Consider the following 11,341-nt stretch of genomic DNA (forward strand, 5'->3'; position numbering starts at 1 on the left):
TACAGTAGGGGGCAGTAATGCTCCTATAAACTATGACAAAAGTAAATTATTTTAGGGTGTTTCAAGCTTCTTTTTTTTTGTGAATATGCAAAAAAGCCTCTGTCTGACTTGGTTGGACAACATCTGATGATGTCCTGTTAAAGGTGAATCATGTAACTTTTGTGTGTAGGGTCTGACACTTGCTTGTCGTCATGGAGATTTCTTTGCGTGTTTTATAATGTTCCTCAGTATAGAACAATCTTTCTATCTTGCATCGATTGAATGCCATTTGTTTTACAGCTAATAATTACAACTGCATTCATTCTGACTGTGAGTGCGCTTGCCAATCCATAGATCTGACCTGTAGCTTAGCGGTACAACCTACTTATCTCCAAGGAGTAGAAGTTTAATGTTAAAGTTACACAATGCACCTAAAGTAATGAGTAAAAATAGAGTTAGTGACAGGATAAACAGCTAATGGAGCTTTTGATAATGTTTTTATTGTTACATCACATTTATGGAGCTGGATATGTGTAATTTATATAAAACTCCTTGTACTTAGAGATTTTTGATTGAATGGATGGCAGATTCGATGACGAATGAGAACGCGGTGCTGCGGGGATTTTCACACTCATTTATTCGATGCGTAAAAGAAAAAATACGGATGGATGTGTAAAATAGAAGTAGTTGTGTGAAAAAATGCAGTAAATTCTGATACTTCGTTTAACATGATTTTTATGGCTATAAAAAAGACAAAACCGTAATCAACATGATTAGCTCTGTTATCGCTTTCAAACGAAAAATGCAATTTTACTCCTGTCTGTCAGAAGCTACTGCCCGAACTGTGCATCCCTCACTGATTCCATTCAGTGCAAGTCAGAGCAGTAATCATCATTCAAGTAATTATGAACATGTAAGAAGTTCAGTTGTGTTGTGCAGTATTATCTCATGACGTTGTGCAAAGTACATCAAAATGCACTGTACATGTAAGAATTCATAATACATTTACAAATAAATAGATGTTTAACATTTTTGTATTAGGTGGTAGATCTTTCAGACACGATCATTTTAAAAGTAGCTCACATACTGAAAAGGTCTGAGCACCCCTGATGTAACTACTTTTTAACTTATTCATAAACTTTCTGTATTTATTATTTCTTCAATTTACAAATATTGCATATGTATTTCCATAGATGTAAAAAAAAAAAAAGCCTGTATAACTTGCTATCTCCTAATAAACTGACATTTTAAGACAGTCATACCTTTTAATTTACTTTGTTGTGGGCCACATAAAATAACATGGCGGGCCACATTTAGCCCGTGGACCTTGAGTTTGACACATATTGTAGTGGGTTTTTTTTTTAGATTATGCATAATTAGAAAGGGTAAACACACTCTCAGTTGAACCATTTTAAACGTATTGAAGCCTTAGTCGATTCTCTGTGATTAGTTTGTTGTTAAATTCGTTAAAATTAGTTCTCAGGTTGGCTTCTTTCATATAAATACACAGTAAAAGAGCCAGTCTTTTGAACAACTCTTTGAAATGAACGGATCCAAAAGATTCGGATACCCTAAAGGAGCCGAAAGTCCCATCACTTGTTCCTAGACGTGAGTTACCGCGAGAGGACGAGATGTTACCGCCTTTGGAATGCGGAAGTCTGTGTCACAGCCTCGGGTCTGGTCTGCGCGAGCTCACATTAGAAAGGACCAAGACACAGGTAAACATGACCCAGACCAGTGCTCATGTCCATGTGTAGAGACCTCTGCGCTGGGGACATGTTTGGACTCTAAATCAGACCTGGAGTTCGCCATTTTGGGGCTGAATTCGTGAGTTTTTCCTGTTTCCATGTGGGCCTTTTGTCAGCGTCTGTGCAGCAGTTAAACACTTTTACTGTCTCGATTCAACAGTTATTTCTCCTAAACATTAAAATAACCAAGAAGCAATTTAAAGTGCACACTATAAATTACACTATTAATTTTTTCTAAAACATAGTTAACGTGATTATATTTAAGATTTGCCTAGTCTTTTCTAGTTTTGTAACTTTGGTGAAGTTTATTATTGTACTTTCAGGATGGACATATGTAGAGCCATGTTACCTAGCAACCATTCTGTTAACAACGGCCAAAACGTGTTTAAATTACACAATAGTTATGGTTTGACAAGTAAAAATAATTCCAACACCTTTTATTTTTTTTAATAAATGTTTAAACTGTCAGAAAAGCCTTCCTAGAGTGGAAATTATCCCTGGATTTAGGATGGAAGTGATGATAGTTGATGAGGGAAGAGAGATTTCGTTTTAGAACCTACAGATACTTCCTGTATTTCACAACTTTTGTTTCTACTTTTTCTTCACAAACTGTCAGTTATGTGAAATATTTACCACAGGTACTTTCCCACCAAACCAAATAATAATTAAAGTGCATTTGACAGATTAATATTTTTTACGTCTAACATGTTGAGTTGCTCGTTGGGGGTAACTTATTGCCTGACCAGCCATCAGACCATGGATCGTGACAAACCTCCGTCCTAACTTGAGACGGTCCAATCACAGCCGCTAATATCTCTCAAATGCAAAAGACCTCTCTCATAAAATCTTGTATTATTCAGAACAAAATGTATAACTTGTTTTACCTGAGATTAATAAGAGTTTGATGCTTTGATTGTCGATTCTGCAGAAATCTGCGCTCTTATATTTTTTTCTCCTTTTTTACTCCTAAACTCCTCCTACTCCAGGTTTGTTTTTATCGAAATGGAGCATGAGTCTCTCGGGATACAGTTCGAGACCCACACGTCTTTGTAAAGTTTGGTCAATGCGTGTGGTTCTGGCTGGACAGGTAACACAACTTAGACAATGAGAGAGAATAATGTCACCTCAGTTAATGGGAAAACTCAACTTTTTAAAAAATTTTCAAATCCTTTTATTATAAGACTCGATATCATCCATGATAATCTGTTCTATCTCAAAGTAGGTTATGGTAAAAAAAAGGTTACACGTGTATTTAAAACATTTAGGGTATCATTCTTCCAAAAATCTAGATACTTTTAACTGTGTCAGCAAATTTTTTTCATTTGACCTTTTCCAGCTGTTTTGTCAAGACCAGTTCTCCTCGTACTGGAAACGCCCATCTGCACACATCATAGGATACATCACAGTGCATCAATGGCGATGCGTGAAATTGAGCCTTACATCTTCGATCCGGAGTCGGAGTCTGAGTCAGAGATTGAGGTTGAGGTGCACAAGGAACCAACGAGACGATATGAGTTTTCAGGAGCAGGCAGGACCTTTTACTGGGTGAGTGGTCACATGTGTTTTAAAATCTGATAACTTTGATTCATTTCCCTACGGTGTGTATAAGCCAATGAAAAACATTAAAACAAGTTCATCTCATCTATTGATGTCACAATGCTAAAATTTCAAACTCAATTTCAATACTAAGTAAGAGACTTGATACTTAATACCAGCTCTGATATCAATGGTGATAAAAACACACTTTCTTTAGACAAACAATTAGATTTTCAACATTGAACCATAGTACCGTATTTTCTGGACTATATGTTGCTTTCGAGTATAAGTCGCACCAGCGAAAAAATGCATAATAATGAAGTAAAAAAAAAAAAAAAAAAAATATATATATATATATATATATATATATATATATATATATATATATATATAAGACTATAAGTCACATTTTTGGCAGAAATTTATTTTACAAAATCGAGACCAAGAAAAGACATTTTGTCTTTAAAGGCAAGTTATAATAATAATAAAATGGAGAACAGGCTGACACTCTAACACAGGGGTCACCAACCCATGTTGCCCCCAAGCCCCACATGAGTCGCCCGCAGACCGGCTCTAAAAATAGCACAACTCACTAATGAGCTGCATCTAAAATTTAATTTTATTCTGTTGCTATATATATATATATTTTTTATCACCCTTGCATTTATATAGATTTAAAAATGACAATATCTTAAACATATGTTCATTATACGTGAAGTTTAGATAAGTTAAGGTGAACTTTGACCTACTCACTTCAAAGGTCAGTATTGTGCACGTGACAAAACCAGTGCTCCGCTCTGCGCTGTGAGGATGCGCTGAATGCAGTTTCTTACTCCAAAACATGGTAGAAAATAAAGAGATCACTTTCACAACAATTTAAGACTGTAAAAGAAACCTGTGCGTCTCTCATCTGCGGAGCGACTGTGGTGACGGCAAAGCGGCGCACTATGGGCAGAACAAGCCCAGAGCTAAACGCAGTTTTGGGTAAACAACAGGCTTTTTTCATGACACTGGTGAAAAAGTCACACAACGCAACCGAGATTTATTTAAAAATATGTAAGCTTATTTTCCTTTAACATTACATAATTGATAACTTTATGAAACATGGTGCAATGTCTATATTTATGTTTTGTTAAAAAGGTTTGTCAATGGATAGTGAAAATGGGACACTTCCTATGAAATGTAGTGATGTAAGTGTCATCTGGAAATTTAACAATTACTAAGATTAGTAAAGTTAAAGTGCTGAATACTGATATCTGTTTCCCTCCTTGCTCATTGTTGATAATTATTTTTGAGAAATCATTAATGTGATCAGTGTCTTGCCACATGATCAGTGTGTTCACATAGATGATTATCATTTATCATTATTAATAATGTATAACCTAAGGCAAACTGAGAAAATGTGTTATTTCAGAAGAGCGTCTCAAACTGGTAGTCCTTTGTATGACTCAGTGCCCATAAAGTAGCTCTCAGGTTAAAAAAGGTTGGTGACCCCTTCTCTAACATAACACATAGACAACAAACTGTCTGGTATGTTTACGTAAGATATTTACAGTTCAGATTACTACAGGCTAACATAACATATGCTGCTTGTCCACAAACACGAGAGACACAAGAGGTTTTTTTTTTACTGTTGTTTACTGTGGTCTTACTTCTTCATCACAGTCACACCGTAGAATCAAATATAACATAAGCTCTGGCTCATATTACATGTACACACAAAACTGCACATGAATGCATGGAAAATATACATACCACGTTGGCCTGCTAGTAAACAAGCCGGTGAACTGAAAACTTTATATTTTACTTCTCAATTGTTTGTTGGGTAAGACTTTGCATTAGCGTAAAAGACTGAACCAGAAAACAATAAGTAGTTTTCGTGACCTTTAATTAGACTTATGATAAACTAAACATTTAAAAATATTGTTCCAAATGAAAAAATATCATCTTTAAGGTCTTATAAATGAAGGGGAGAAAATGTAAAGAAACTTTACTTGACTCAACAGCACCATCTAGTGGTCAAACAAGTGAACTGTAACATGTATAATCAACCGTTACCTAACACCTACTAAACACTTACATGAAGCAGATCAGATTTTTACACTAAAGCGTAAAAAACAAGACAAACAAAGACAACACTCCAAATCACTAAATCCATTGAATTCTTCATCCTCGGTGTTGCTGCTGAAGAACTCCACCTGCTCCAGAATTAGATGGCTGTCATACTGGTACACAAGCCGAGAGTGCCCTCGCACAGTCAGTGTGGCAATAATGAAGATTATAATTAATTATATATTTTAATAATTACACATATAAGTCGCACCCCCGACAAACTATGAAAAAAAGTGTGACTTTATATATAATAAATAAAATAAAGTACTTTCCTTTATTTAGCATGTGGTGTTACATCTGTGTAATCCTTCAGTTGTCCAGGTCAGATACATAGTGGTCCATGGACGTATACTAGTAAAGATACTCAAGATCATTCTAAAGCTATTCAGGAAACATTCATTTCTGTCCTGTGAATGTGACTTTAGTATCAGTACTGCTCACATGAGTATCTAGTTACTTTTGTTTGTTTTGTTTTAGTATTGATTAGTGTCTGATTTTTGGTATTTGATAACCATAATCTCAACCAACTTCAACGTGCTGCAGTAACATTTGTTTTGACCTGCGTTTCTGCATTTCAGGTCCAAAATGGTGATGAGTTCTATCCTCAGTACAGAAGCATTTCAAACTCTTCATATCACCCTGGAAGCATAGAAGTTACATTTGAGGTAATACATTTTTGTTTATGTTCAATATTTTGCCACTGATATAATGTCTGTATGTTTTTTAAGCCTGACCAGACAGAAGATTGTGTAAGTGAGCCAGAAGCACCTGCTCAAAGCGATGAAGATGAAGATGAAGAGGAAGTTTCAGAAGAAGAGCAGGAAGGGGACATGGGTCACCGGAGTTCAGATGAGGACTGGCTTCCTCAGACTTTGACAGAGGAAGGAAGTGAAGAAGTGAGAAGAAACACTTCCTCAGAGGAAAGTTCTGACGATGAGGAGCTCGATGACGATCAGAAACCTCCTCGTGAACCGAAGAAAAAGCAGCTGTGCACAGAGTGTGGTGCCTTTTATTGTACTCCAAAACACATATGTGAGCACAAAACTAAACCATACGCCTGTAATGTCTGTGGTAAGAGATGTGTGACTCAGCTGTCTCTAAGATTACACAGCAACGTTCACAGTGAAACATATGAACATTATTGTAAATACTGCTATGCCACTTTTAAAACTAAACTGGACAAACTTGCACATGAGGAAATCCACCAGAATCAACCAAGGCCATACAAATGTCCTGACTGCACTGTCACATTTACCAACAACACAGAACGCAGAAAACACTTGAAAAACCACAGAGGCCAGAAGAAATATATATGTGATAAATGTGGAATTGGATTCCTGGCAAAGGAGAGTTTACAGAGACACGAAATGATCCACACAGGAATGAAACCCCACAAGTGCTCAATATGTAAGAGAACATTTACCCAGAGAAGTCACCTAAAGTCACACATGCGCGTGCACACGGGAGAGCAGCCTTATAAATGTCAGCACTGTGACAAATCTTTCAACCACAAGGTCAGTCTGAAGAGCCACATCCAGCGCTACCACTCCCTGGAGTCTGGGGAGAAAGACAAGAGTTATGATGGTGTGACTGACACAAATGACAATGTACAAAACCAGGACACAGAGAAGATTCAGAAGAAGCTGAAGGGAAAACAAGGACGGTATTCTTCTGGTCGACCTCTAGGGAGGCCCAAAAGAAACCCACCTGTAAGCAGCGAATGTTCAAAATCATCTGAGCAGTAACAGCGGAACTGATAAAACACAAAATCAAACACGTTACAATTTTGCAACACACACTTGTTATATAAAATGTAGACATGAAGTACCGTAATGTGAATAAATATGTGCCTGTTGTGTGAAAACTGTGTCAAGGTTCTGTCCACACACAGACATGGCACCTTGACTAATGGCCATTCATTATGTTTGGAACTTGTTGTCGGGGGGTGACTATTGGGGTATTCCATAAAGGGAGCTAAAGTGGTAACCCTGGCTTGTCAGATGCTCAGAAATGTGCAAATCTTGTCACTCACTTTGATGGAACAGAACTATTTCACTAAAACTCCTTGTGCTTAGAGGCTTTTAATTCAATGCCATGTCACTATTTCCAGGAAAACATAAGCTCACACAGTCTGAAGTTCTGCAATGGTACAGCATCCACAAACCAGATTTAAAAAAAAAAAGACCTGGAGAGAGTAAAATGTAAGAGTCTATGGTTACAATTAGTGAGATATCGCGAGAGACTGGCGCCTTCAGAATGAGGAAGCCCCTGTGTGAGGCTCGGGTCTGGTCTGCAGCTGCACACATTAAACAGCGACAACGTGACCAGCACAGGACCAAAACACAGGTAAACGTGACCCAGATCAGCGCCTGTGTTCATGCGTAGAGCCCTCTGCGCTGGGGACATGTCTGCACTCTAAATCAGACGTGGAGTTCGCCATTTTGGGGCTGGATTCGTAAGTTGTTTTTCCTCTTTGCATGTAGGCCTATTGTCAGCGGTCTGTGCAGCTGCAGAGACATGCACAGGTAGGAACGTGCACAGGTAGGAACATGCACAGGTGTCAGTCCTACTCACATTAGTCCTACCAACGTGACATTACCATGGATCATTCATGAGATCACTCTATATGGTCCAACACATAAAAAAATAGATGGAACAGTATTTTTTGCATGTTAGGATTTATTGTCAGCCTCTTTTCTTTGCACTAGGGGAGGATTTTTTGTTTTTGTTTTTTTTGCATTAAGATTAGATTTGAGATGTATAAGGTTTAATTACTAACTTAATAACCTCTATGACTCATTATAGATACAAACTAATGATTCAATTGTTGCATTCTGCTGTTTATTCATTGCAGCCTATGTGTTTTTTTTTAAACAATATTGTTCATTTAGAATAGTTCTTTTGGGGTGATAATTCTGCTTTAGGGTTTGGTTTTAAAATTATGATCTATATTTACTTTAGGAATATATTGCACTTCAATATTTGTTATTGTGACAGGCCTTTTTAAGTTTTTTATTTACATCTATTGCCATTAGGAACTAGGAACTTAATTTGGTGATGATAAAGTGCAACATAAAAACTCTGAATAAGTACAAATAAGGGCATGCATAAAGTTAAAAAGATATGCTTAAAAATAAAATAAAAATACTTAGAGGTATATGTATTTAATCATCTGTTGTAAGTCAGAGAGCTTCAGGGATAAAAAAAATAAATAAATAAAAATCCCTTTTCCTCCTAACTCTGCTCACAAGACTGATATTACCCATGACAAAAAAAAAAACAAAAAAAAAGTTCAAACTCACATTCTTCCTGGAAATCTAGATGCTTTAAATAGTTTGTGAGTCAGTGCACTCACCAAATAGTTCTTTTAGATTGCATTTTTCAGGTTTATTTCATATTTGCATTTGACCTTTTCCAGCTGTTTTATCAACACCACTTCTTCTCCGCACGTCACAGGAAACATCACAGCGCAACAATGGCGATGCGTGAAATTGAGCCTTACATCTTCGATCCGGAGTCTGACTCTGAGGCTGAGAACGAGGTGCACGAGGAACCAAAGAGACGACGTGGTGTTTCAGGAACAGGCCAGAGCACTTACTGGGTGAGTGGCTTCTGGTTTGTCTGGTGGTTTGTAGAGCAGTGGACCAGGTCAGCATGCAGAAGATACATAGGATTTAAAAGGTGATAACTTTCATTTAACCCTGATGTGTAGAAGGCAGTGAAAAACAATAGAACAAGTTAATCTCAACCAACTTCAACGTGCTGCAGTAACATTTGTTTTGGCTGACATTTCTACATTTCAGGTCCAAAATGGTGATGAGTTCTGTCCTCAGTACAAAAGCATTTCAAACACTTCATATCACCCTGGAAGCATAGAAGTTACATTTGAGGTAATACATTTTTGTTTATGTCCAATGTTTTGCCACTGATGTAATGTTTGTATGTTTTTTTTAAGCCTGACCAGACAGAGGGTTATATGAGCGGAACAGAGGCACCTGCTCAGAGCGATGAATATGAAGATGAAGAGGAAGAGGAGGGAGGGGACAAAGGTGACCAGAGCTCAGATGAGGACTGGCTTCCTCAGACTTTGACAGAGGAAGGAAGTGAAGAAGTGAGAAGAAACACTTCCTCAGAGGAAAGTTCTGATGATGAGGAGCTCGATGACGATCAGAAACCTCCTCGTGAACCGAAGAAAAAGCAGCTGTGCACAGAGTGTGGTGCCTTTTATTGTACTCCAAAACACATATGTGAGCACAAAACTAAACCATACGCCTGTAATGTCTGTGGTAAGAGATGTGTGACTCAGCTGTCTCTAAAATTACACAGTAACATACACAGTGAAGCATATGAACATTATTGTAAATACTGCTATGCCACTTTTAAAACTAAACTGGACAAACTTGCACATGAGGAAATCCACCAGAATCAACCAAGGCCATACAAATGTCCTGACTGCACTGTCACATTTGCTAAAAATACAGAACGCAGAAAGCATATGAAAAAACACAAAGGCCCAGATGAATTCAAATGTGACATTTGCGGATTGGCAATTGGGAAAAAGCACAAACTCCGACATATGATGATTCACACAGGAGCAAAGCCCTTCAAGTGCCCAACGTGTGATCGAACTTTCAACCAATCAGGCAATCTTAAGTCTCACATGCGCGTGCACACGGGAGAGCAGCCTTATAAATGTCAGCACTGTGGCAAATCTTTTAATCACAATGTGAGCCTGAAGAGCCACATGCAGCGCTACCACCCCCTGGAGTCTGGGGGCGAGAAAGACACTGACACTAAAAGTTCAGATAATGTGACTGACTCGACAGACAGTGTCCAAAACCAGGACACAGACACGATCCAGCAGGTGAAGGTTAAGCATAGTGCTGCTGGCCGACCCCTGGGGAGGCCTAAAAAACCTCCAACTTTAGTCGGAGAAAGCTCCTGGTTCAGATTTGAACAAAATGAAATTGGCTTTAAAGAGTTTGATGAAAGTCAGGACTTTAGAGATGATGACAGTCACTCAGTCGATTTACACAAAGAGAAACAAGAACAAAACAAACTGAAATCTACATCAGACAGTGACAATGACTATGACCCAGAGAACGAAACATTTAGTTCTGGAAAACAAAGGGGACAGCCAAGGAAAACATAGTTACTGATAGTTATTAAAAATTTCTATGTAAAATTGATTCTTAACGATATTAACGATCATATCATCAGTGCTCCAGTCATGCATTATTTTAAGTATGTTAGTTTTTTTTAATGTAATGTAGATTAAAACCTGTAAGAATAACAACACATAGACTATTTAAACTGAATCAACAAGTGTTTGACAAACCAGTGACAGTAAATGGTGCCATAACCTCCTGTTGAAACTGAGGATGTCTGAGTCTCTAATAAACCACAGGCTGTACTTTTGTGCAGTGGCTCTGTCTTTGTTCTTCTCCTCTTTAATTTAGTTTTCAGAGGTGATGCTGAGTGAAGTCGTGCCAGCTTTTTGAATATGTTATTTCAACACAAATGTCCTGATGTTTTACTTTAAATGGCATATCCAGTTATGTTAAAATACAAAACTCTTAAAGATGCATTCAAAATTCAAAGCACTTGTCATTATGCAAATAATTATGCAAGCAGAAATAATCTAGACCTGCTCCTTTTCGGTAGGTGGCGGCATTCTGGAGATGGTTTACCTGAAAAGAAGGACTATCACAGAAATACCAAGGATTTTTAAAAATTACTATATTTAAATAATGAGTCATACCTATAGACCGAGCGCTCTGGCCCCACCATGCTCCATTCACTCACTTGTATTTGATTTAACTTAAATTTGTCAGCATGTGTCTTTTATGTGACCACACTGAACTACAGTTTGTTTGTGTCTCCTTTGACCAAAAGTCCAGTCCGTTCTGTCCATTTATGTGATACAAATACAGTCTACTCTGGTGTAGCCATGTGGCATTCAGGAC

At 37.6% G+C, this 11,341-nt stretch overlaps 2 protein-coding genes across 4 annotated transcripts; both read left to right on the forward strand.

The window, feature by feature from the left end:
* The first annotated feature begins 1,605 nt into the window (after nucleotides 1-1,605).
* LOC117385027 (zinc finger protein 852-like) lies at nucleotides 1,606-7,283 on the forward strand. Of its 2 annotated transcripts, none has more exons than XM_055228699.1 (4): nucleotides 1,606-1,697; nucleotides 3,064-3,272; nucleotides 5,954-6,040; nucleotides 6,104-7,283. In XM_055228699.1, exons 1-4 carry the CDS (start codon nucleotides 1,628-1,630, stop codon nucleotides 7,118-7,120), a joined length of 1,383 nt encoding a protein of 460 aa, XP_055084674.1. In that variant the 5' UTR covers nucleotides 1,606-1,627; the 3' UTR covers nucleotides 7,121-7,283. The 2 variants fall into 2 exon arrangements, with proteins under 2 accessions (XP_055084674.1, XP_033838148.1); XM_033982257.2 differs by having other exon boundaries at nucleotides 1,625-1,806; nucleotides 6,104-7,235.
* A 328-nt stretch (nucleotides 7,284-7,611) lies between these two features.
* Nucleotides 7,612-10,796, forward strand: LOC129457042 (zinc finger protein 852-like). 2 transcript variants are annotated; one of them, XM_055228698.1, is made up of 4 exons: nucleotides 7,612-7,830; nucleotides 8,832-8,976; nucleotides 9,179-9,265; nucleotides 9,331-10,796. In XM_055228698.1, exons 2-4 carry the CDS (start codon nucleotides 8,851-8,853, stop codon nucleotides 10,525-10,527), a joined length of 1,410 nt encoding a protein of 469 aa, XP_055084673.1. In that variant the 5' UTR covers nucleotides 7,612-7,830; nucleotides 8,832-8,850; the 3' UTR covers nucleotides 10,528-10,796. The 2 variants fall into 2 exon arrangements, with proteins under 2 accessions (XP_055084673.1, XP_055084672.1); XM_055228697.1 differs by having other exon boundaries at nucleotides 7,612-7,721.
* Nucleotides 10,797-11,341: the final 545 nt, after the last annotated feature.

Source organism: Periophthalmus magnuspinnatus, chromosome 17, assembly GCF_009829125.3.
Source record: "Periophthalmus magnuspinnatus isolate fPerMag1 chromosome 17, fPerMag1.2.pri, whole genome shotgun sequence".
Lineage (NCBI taxonomy): Eukaryota > Metazoa > Chordata > Actinopteri > Gobiiformes > Gobiidae > Periophthalmus > Periophthalmus magnuspinnatus.